At 42.3% G+C, this 9,633-nt stretch overlaps 1 protein-coding gene across 1 annotated transcript; it reads left to right on the top strand.

The window, feature by feature from the left end:
* Positions 1-312: 312 nt before the first annotated feature.
* Positions 313-8,547, top strand: CLEC3A (C-type lectin domain family 3 member A). Its single transcript, XM_037037910.1, has 3 exons — positions 313-446; positions 5,332-5,415; positions 6,966-8,547. The coding sequence occupies exons 1-3, from the start codon at positions 332-334 to the stop codon at positions 7,355-7,357; spliced, it is 591 nt and encodes a 196-aa protein (XP_036893805.1). The 5' UTR covers positions 313-331; the 3' UTR covers positions 7,358-8,547.
* The last annotated feature ends 1,086 nt before the right edge of the window (positions 8,548-9,633 follow it).

Here is a 9,633-nt window from a genome sequence, read left to right as displayed (position 1 = left end):
TGGACTCTCAGTTTTTTAAAAGGAACACAGGCAAAACCCTTTGTCCCTCGGGTAACTCCGATACACTGTGACAAGGCAAGTCCACCAGGAGAGCTAGCACACACATTAAAACAGCCAAGTCTGACACGAGGAATGAGAACAAGGGGCCGCCTATGCCGCCGCCAGCCGAGGCCTTCAAGCATTTCGTCAGCGGGACGGAAGCCAGCCTACCCAGCTCACTTCTATAAAGCTGGCCCTGGCACTCCAGAGCAAGATGTGGCTGTGCAGCCTGCTCACCCCGGAGCTGCTCCAGAGGAACGAGCACAGTGGCCGTTGGACTTGCCCGGGAGCCATGGCAAAGAGTGGACTTGTAATTTACGTCCTGGTTATCACCTTACTCCTGGACCAGACCACCAGCCACACATCCAAGTTCAAAGCCAGGAAGCACAGCAAACGCCGAGTGAAAGGTAATGGGGCTTCTCAGTCTGGCAAAATACTAGGCTTTCCAGGGAGGGCAGGGGCTGGGCTTTGTCCATCTCCAAACCCCTCCAGGAGACTGCCCCTGGGGACAGTGCCGTCATATGGGTATGGCATTTCATGGGACTGAGCGACCTTCTAATTCTCTGGAGAGTCTGATATTTGAGAGTCATGTAACAGGTTTGGTTTTTACAGGGGAAAAAAGCTCCTGTGATATAAAAATAATTCTGTATTATATATCCTTTGTCAGTTGAGGTTAGGCTTGTAGAATGTTTTTCAGAGGGAGTCACCCAGATATGGTGAAGGGTCAAGCAGAACATACTGATTCTGGAGTACGCTGTTTCACTCACAGAGACTGTGTAACGCTATTCAAAGGTAATTGTGAGATTATTATAATCTCATTCAATGTGGAGTAGAGGGTAGAGCCATTGGTAATAAGAACTAATAGGAACTTATCAGAACTAATAAGTTCTGTTTTGTCACTGGCTATCATGTAGATAGATATCTTTTTACACCACTTGCAATATAAGGGCTTGCTATATTATATATATTTAAACTTTTCAGTGTCATAGAGAACCTAAACCTCTCTTTAATTTAAACATATTTTAACTTGCAAAGTCGTACAATGCTCGAAGATATTTTAATGCAAGCTAAACCCACAAGCAATCTCAAATTGTGGGTGACCTAGCTGGGTTAAGCGGTAAAAAGTAAATGTTGTAAAGAATACAGAGGATCTCAATTTGTTTGCAACACGCTGAAATCAAAGCAAAAGGAAAAACATGGGTAATGTTTTATCTCATACTCTGAGTCATTTTCATATAGGATATTTTAAGGTAAATATTATGACACTATTTTCTCATCCATTGCACTTCACTAATAACGACACACATACACACAGGCACAAGCACCAACAAGGTCAGCTTTGATTTGACACCTCACAGATGTCTGGTGGGTAGAGAGGGGGCTTGTCTTATGCTGTGTTTTAATGATTATAAAAAGTGCGCTTTTCTGGGGGGATTTATATAATTTAAGTCTGATGCAAAGTTTAAGTGGGATCTTTTTCCTTGTAAAATATACTGCTCTGTTACCTCTTTTAAGGAAAGACCGAAATATCTCCCGTGTGTAAGGGAATGTGTTGATGAAGATGGGCACAGGGAAGAGACACAGCACTGGGTGATGTGGCATATTTTTGTTGCCAGCATTTCTTCACCAATGGGAGGGAGTGATACGGTGGTGATGACCCAATAGGGATGTTGGAGGGAGGGGTGTGAATGTGTGAGTGTGTGTGTGTGTGCTGTGTGGTTGATTCTGAAGTATTTGCAGTTCAGGTCGTAGAGAGCTCCCCTCACCCCACACACATGCACACATGCACGAAAACATACTTTTTAAAAACTGATTTGGTACATATCTTAAATATTTTCCTCTCAAAGCAGTCTTTGCCAGCCTTTACTGTTAGTTCCCAAAAAGCACATTCTACAGTAGGTGAAGTAGTAAGCCTAGATCTGTAGAACAGTTCTCTCTCCACACTCTCAAACACAAAGTATTTTAAGTACCTGCAAATAATACTTTATGAAAACAAAAGGGAAAGCCATTTTCTCTCTCTCAATCTTCTCCACAGAATTGCCTACTGTTATCTGTCAGGAGGTAATATTCCCAGCTTTTAAAATGCACAATTGAAATCATATTTTTAACAAAATAAGAATTGGCTATACAAAGTGCCTGATAGACAAGTAGACAAGCTAATGACTTTTAGCTACTAAACCCTGGATAGATCTCAACACAAGGCACACCTCAGTCACTCTGACAACTGCATAGTATTCTCAGTATTCCCCTGTGTGTCTGGGTCATGACTTATTTAATCTGCCTCTTGGGGAACTTTTGTGTGGTTTCCAGTCTATCTCTTTTCGAGTCAGCGCCTCGGTGAGCAGCTTTATACACACATAAAGATGCTCCCAGACTTAGAGTGGGGTTATGTCCCAGTAAACCCACCATAAATTGAAAATACTGTAGGTTGAAAATGCACTGAATACACTTAACTTGCCAGCTATTACATAGCTTAGCCTAAACTACCACACATGTGCTCATGACAACATTCAGAATGACACTGAGAACACAGTACTCCATACAGAGTATCGGCTGTTTGCCCCCATAGTCACGTGGCTGACTGGAAGCTGTGGCTCTCTGCCTCTGCCCAGCATCACCAGAGAGAACGGTACCACATAACACTTGTCCAGGAAAGGATCCAACTTCAAAATTCGAATATAGTTTTCACACCATCGTAAGGTCAAAAACTCATAAACTGAACCATCCTGCCAGCGACCGTCTGTGTGTGAACTGATCCCCGTGGTGGGATGTTCTGATACGTTTCTAGCTGCAAAGTTGCAGGTTGATCACACTTTCTACCTGTCTCCTAAAATAACAACTTCAGCCTATGATGTTGCCTTCATGCCTGAGACTGTCCATCCCCACAGACCCTGCAGTCCAACAGCACACCTTCAGCTTCAGCCCTGCCAACCTAACGAAAAGGACAAAAACTTGTTTAAAGTTTGCGTTTATCTGAATGTCACTGAGGCTATTTTCCATGTGTTTACTGGCCATTTCTCCTGAGAATTATTTTTGCCTCCCGTCTACACTGCACCTGTGCTGGAGCACACTGACAACAGAGAACAGGAGCCTTTCTGAAAACGCCAAGTGGCAACTAAGTGATCGCCTCCAAAAGAAAGATATTTCTGTTACTCACTGCACAGGTCTCAAAAATCATGTGCCATGGTATCGAGTAAAACACAACTTCTGCCATGAAACAGCAACTGCCCATAGTCACTGCGGACAAAGCACAGTCCCATGTGTCACACAAGATACAAGCAGAAGCCGAGCCACCCGGATAATGACTCCCGTAGTGATTTCCCAGGGGCCTTATATTGATTCTTGTATCTTCCTGTTAATTACAATGTGTACAGCTTCTTTGTGGATGCCACTCATGTGAATGGAATGGAGCCCCGGCCAGTGTGACGCAGTTGGTTGGACACAGTCCAGCAAAGTGAAAGGTTGCCGGTTCAGTTCCTGGTCAGGGCACATGTGTTGTGAGTTCGGTCCCCGGTGGCAACCAATCGACGTTTCTCTCCCTCTCTTTCTCCTTCCCTTCCCCTCTCTCTAATAAATCAATATTTTTTATAAATAAATAAAATGGAGCAGGAAGCTGAGAGGAATGGGGGAATGACATTTATAGGGCTGAAGGACAACCTACAATGGGAAGCAAGTCTTCAGGTCTTTGCAAGCCTGGCCTCCAACAGCCAATGGTTTTACATTCTTAATATATACTCATATTTATTCTGGACTGAATGGTCCAGCTCTTTGAGAACATGCTTGGGCTATTGTATTTCTAGGCTGAGATATTGGGTGCTTTAAGAATTGATGGGCAGTATCAAGTGAAACGGGTGAAGTGGAGCAGAGCTGGGAGCACTCTGTGTACCCCAGAGAGCATTTTCCTAACCCAAATATGGAAAAGCCTGGCTTGCAAAGCACTTGTTTATGGGGATGGTGAGTCAGCACGTTTGGATTTGGGACTGTCCTGAGAAGCCCAGCACAGAGCATAGATTCTCTATGTGGAACCTCCACAAAGACACATCAGGGGACAGCTCATATCAAACATTAAGCATTTTCTCTGCCTGAGACCATGTGTTAGGGACTGAGCAGGCAAAGGCAATCGTGGTGCTGAAGCAGATGGGGGGGATGGGGGAGAACAGAAATGGAGTCAGTGAGTCAAAGCCCGGCTGCACCTTGATAGCTAGGTGACCTTTTGTAGGTTAGTTCAGCTGTATGTGCCTCTGTTTCTTCTTCTGTGAGATGGGGACAGTGATGGTGTATATCTCACAGGAATATTGAAAGAATTAAACTCTTGGTGCATAGGATATAATAACATTTTAGTACTTTTAATTTTTATTATGATTTATTACAATTCCTACGTTTGGCCCTGGGTGGTGTGGCTCAGTGGATTGAGTGCTGACCTGTGAATCAGAAGGTCTCTGGTTCAATTTCCAGTCAGGATACATGAGTGGGTTCTGGGCCAGGTCCCCAGTAAGGGGTGTGTGAGAGGCAACAGACAGATGTACCTCTCAAATATCGAAGTTTTTCTCCTTTTCTCCTGCCCTTCCCCTCTCTCTAAAAATAAATAAATATGATCTCTAAAAAAAAAAGAGAGAAACAATTCCTGCCTTTAAAGAGTTCACAGCTGTCACTCTGAGGCAGTCCCCATCAGTTCTGGAATTTTGTTGATTCATTCAACAAATATTATGAGTGCCTATTATGTGCCAAGTATTGTATTAAACATCAGGAGTACCCTGGATAACCAGACAGACAAAATTAAGCAAAATAATTATAGATTAGAAAAAGTGCTTTGAAGAAAAATAAAGTTCAAAGAAAGAGACAAGCCAGAGGGGTGCTAATGTAGGGAGGATAATCTGAAAATTTTTCTCCGAAGAAGAGATGTTTAAACTCAATCAAGAGATGAGGAGGAGTGTTCCAGGCAGAAGACACCCAAAGGAAAGGGTCCTGAGGTGAGACAGCTTGCTGCGGCTGCATCGGAGAGTCAGGGACTCTGAGGCCTGATGGAGGAGAGTCCCATGGAAGGGACTGGAGAGAGAGACGGGAGCCCAATTTTACAGCAGGAGCTACTGGTATGATCGCCCCCACCAGACCGTTATGTGTCTTCTTGGCCAACTTATTGTCGTGCTTCACTTTTCATGGACACGAGGCTCAATGTCATTAAAACCACTGTTGCCTTAGGTTCTGGATTCCAAAGCTTTGTTTTATTTTGATCTTATTTTAATCATATGCTTTTTATTTCTCCTATACCACCCCACCCTAAAATATTTCCAGAGAAGGATGGAGACCTGAAGACTCAAGTTGAAAAGCTCTGGAGAGAAGTGAATGCGCTGAAGGAAATGCAGGCCCTACAGACAGGTGAGACCCATCTATCTCATCAATGCCTCGTCTCCAAGGAGATGAGGGAACATGGTACCTGTCAAGTTCTAGGTGACCTCTCTTTAAAAGAGACATCGACGAGACAGATATGTCCAAAAGAAAGGATCCAAAAGCTGGGGAGATGATTGTCTCAGGAAATTAGCTTGATTTTCCACTCCCTTCCTCTATATATGGGAGGGATGGAAATAAAAACAGGCATTCCGATAACACATTTATTTAAAAGTCTGTTCATAATTTCCTATAGGCAATGAAACAGAATTAAATCAAGTTTTAACTACCTTAAATAATTAGCATTCATTAGATGTTCACTAAGTGCTCTTTAAGAGACCTGCTGAGATTCAACTAAATGCAGGGTCACAGGACTCAGGCCACACACATTAAATGCCCATGGAAGGACCTTGGTCAGAACCAGTCTGCCCAGCAGAGAGCAGCATCTGGAACTCCTTCCTGTCTGGAGCATAGCCCCCCAGCAGCCTATGCAGCCACACACATTACTGACCAGGAGCTAGGAACAGCTTTGGCTTGCAAGGTTCAGACCCCCAGGAACCAACACTCTCACAGCAACTTCAGAAGCAGGTCTGTTGGGTCCCAGACCACTTATAATTCCCAGACCATCCATGTTACCAATGCAAGGTCACTTTTTCACCAAAAGCAATGTTGCCTAGTAACACTGGTGATACATTCCCTTTATCAGGTCTCCAGGGAAACAGAATTAAAAAGTTAAAAGCAGGTCAAATGTGCATGCAGAGGTGGAGTTTTGTTAATGCTTTACCTATAGTCAAGTACTTTATAAACATTAACAAATCAATCCTCCAACAATGTATGAGATACCTGCCATTATGACTGGCCTCATTTAACAAATGAGGAAACTGAGGCACAGAGAAATTAAATAATTTGTCCAAGGTTTGCAAAGCTAGTAAATGTCTCCAATGCTTTGCCTTAAACTGTCTTCATGTTTGGTTTTAGCCTGGATAACCTGAACAATATTACCAGGGCTGAGTGATCTGCATAAGAAAAACACTGTCTCTCCATATGCAAACTCGGACTTTTGTTCTTGTTTTTAATAACCATGGAATACCATTCCACTTCTAGAAGCCCCAAGGAAATCCAGCACATGATGGAGCCACACGAACACACATATGCATATCAGGCAGCATGAGGCTAAAGGCCATGTTTGAAGGGTAAGACAGACCTAGGTGTATATAGTGGTGACCTCGTGTACTGTGTAAGTGACATCCTTACATGCTAAGTTGGTGCAAGTAACGACTTCTCTATGCCTCAATATCCTGATACGTAAAGATGGGGGTAATAAAATCCCATCTGTGATTGCTGTGATTGTTACATGAGTTCATATAGGTGAAGTGCTTGGTGCAATGTCCAAAACATGCAAAATCTCTAATAAGTAAATGTTAACTCAGTATTACCATCACATATTCATTCCACAAATATGTAATGTTACTTGTCAGGTCCAGTCCTGGATGTATTACACTTTGACATATCTTAATATGTCAAATATCACATCTTTACAGTATGTCTCCGGGGCACGAAAGTTCACAAGAAATGCCTCCTTGCTTCGGAAGGCTCGAAACACTTCCATGAGGCCAACGAAGACTGCATTTCCAAGGGAGGGACTCTGGTTATCCCCAGAAACTCGGATGAAATCAATGCCCTTCGAGACTATGGTAAAAGGAGCCTGCCAGGCGTCAATGATTTTTGGCTGGGCATCAATGACTTGGTTACAGAAGGCAAGTTTGTTGATGTCAGTGGAATTGCCATCTCCTTCCTCAACTGGGACCGAGCACAGCCTAATGGTGGCAAGCGAGAAAACTGTGCCCTGTTCTCCCAGTCGGCTCAGGGCAAATGGAGCGATGAGGTCTGTCGTAGCAGCAAGAGGTACATATGTGAGTTTATCATCCCTTAATAGATCCTTCTCAAATGCATCTTCCAGGCTAGCGAGGTCATGATTTATAGGCTACTGGTTCCCAAGAATAAGTCCAACTGCCCATAGGAATACAAGAGTCAGCCAATTTTGCTACCATATTACATTTTACCCTCCATAGGGCATGGGGGATCAGAAAACAGTGACCCAGCTATGTCCACACACTGTTAAAGTGGCTTCTGCAAGATGGGCTGTGAAATCTTTCTCTCCTTCCTAGTCCCTTGCACTGATACAGAGCAGGTGTATATTAAAAATACAATAGCCAGAAAAGCAAACTTCTCTCAAAAGCTTAGCATATATTTTATTAATAAAAATTCTCTTATCAGAAATTCTAGATGTTATGGAATCCAAAACCAATTTAGTCTGATGCTCAATCTGTTCCATTCTGGCCCAAGAACCTTGTTAACCCATTATCCTTTCTCTGAGTTGCTGTATCTCCTGGTAGAAACTGTATTGTGTTTGCCATGTCAGAACATGAATGTCTCATGTTCCCACTAACTCTTTTTCTTCAAGACCCCTTCCCCATGCACATGCCTTTTTGGGGAGGGCAGGAAAAGGTCCCAAATAAGACCTGAAAGGAAATGATAAGGCAGCATATTTGTCAATTTCCCCTCTCAGCATTGCATTACAATTTCCAGTTTGAATCGTAACCCTAAGACAGAACAGGAGCAGTAGATTGTATGAGAAAACAGAAAAGGAAAAATGTCTACTCTTGCCTTGCTTTAGCATCTTTCTATCCTTCATGAAATTGAGGGTGGACACAATATATGTTAGTTTCTTTTTTTTACATGCTTTGTATTTCAGTAATCATGTACTTAAGTCTACTAGGAGCAGTCTATCTTTGGAGGTTTAAAACTGGATTTAAATAATACTATTTTGAAGTCACATATCTTTGCAATTTTTAAAATTCTACCAAATATTATTTCCATTACATTGTTTAACTAGATTTTATAAAATAATTTGTGTGCTAACTATGAAATTACAAATTTAGGCTTGAGGGAAATGGGCTTTTTAATTACAAATAATTGTAAGTAAATTTTGTTTTTCAATGTCATTTTTTTTCTTTACGTATTGGCTGTATTTGGTGAACGATATGCTTCTCTGTAATCTTTAACTACAGGTGCTTGGAATAAAGTTCTGGTTCTTTCCACTGTACAGTAATAAAGCCCGAATTCTGATCGATGTGGACACATTTGGATGTTGATTAATTATTCAAACTATGTTGGTTTATATCAAATTTGGCACAATTTGTGGGGAGGGATACCCTGCATTTGATGAAACTCATGACTTACACACTAGGAGAATAATTTTACCTGATAATAAAGAGAAGTCTGTGCGGAGAATGGGAAATTTTAAAAGAAAATTGTACTGTAATTGTTTTTTATTGACCCTGGCCAACTCTCTAATCCAATATAACCATAATCTCCTTAAAGACTGTGATAATAATGAAATTAGTAGACATTAACAGTAGTATATTCTTATGATATTCCAGGTATTATGCTAAATTTTACATAGTTATTAATCTCCAGAACAACTCTGGGAACTGGGCTCCAGAGTGACTTCATGTCACAGAAGAATAAACTGTAGAGGAGAAATGTAGTGACTTGCCCTAAGTCACACGCCAGGAAGTAGTGCAGTAGTGACAAGCACCCTGCAAGTTGCTCAAACCCTACACCCTTTGCAGCTACAGGGGAGTTATGACAAGGTCAAACCCATTCAACTAGGCCTTGGGGGTAGGCAATAACCTGTTCTCCCAGTTCCTTCACCTGGGGTAACAATTTGGGCAAACAGCTGATCTTGAGAAGGCATTTAGTCTGAGGCTGCTTGCAAAGGGCTGAACAAAGACAACTGCAGCTGACAGAAGTTAGTGTCAGAGTTGGGGTTTTGAGGAGATGGGGTTAAATAATAATATCCTCTCCTCTTCTTTAAAGATAAGAAACTTAATCCAAAAGAATAGAGGATTTTTAAAAAAAAATTATTTATTCATCTTTAGAGGGGAAGGGAAGGAAAGGAGAGAAATAGCAATGTATGGTTGCCTCTCTTGAGTCCCCTGCTGGGAACTGGCCTGCAACCTAGGCATGTGCCCTGACTGGGAATCGAACTGCGATCATGTGGTTCACAGGCCTACGCTCAATCCACCGAGCTACACCAGCCAGGGCAGAATAGAGGAAATTTAGTGAGAGGGATCAAGATGAGCTAGCAAGACAATGAGCAGATGGATGGATGGAAGACACAGCAGGGCTGGAAGAGGTGGATTA

The sequence above is a fragment of the Sturnira hondurensis genome, unplaced genomic scaffold, assembly GCF_014824575.4.
Source record: "Sturnira hondurensis isolate 20B ecotype Veracruz unplaced genomic scaffold, ASM1482457v3 Scaffold0023817, whole genome shotgun sequence".
In the NCBI taxonomy this organism is placed as follows: Eukaryota; Metazoa; Chordata; class Mammalia; order Chiroptera; family Phyllostomidae; genus Sturnira; species Sturnira hondurensis.
This window is presented reverse-complemented; position numbering and strand designations above follow the sequence as displayed.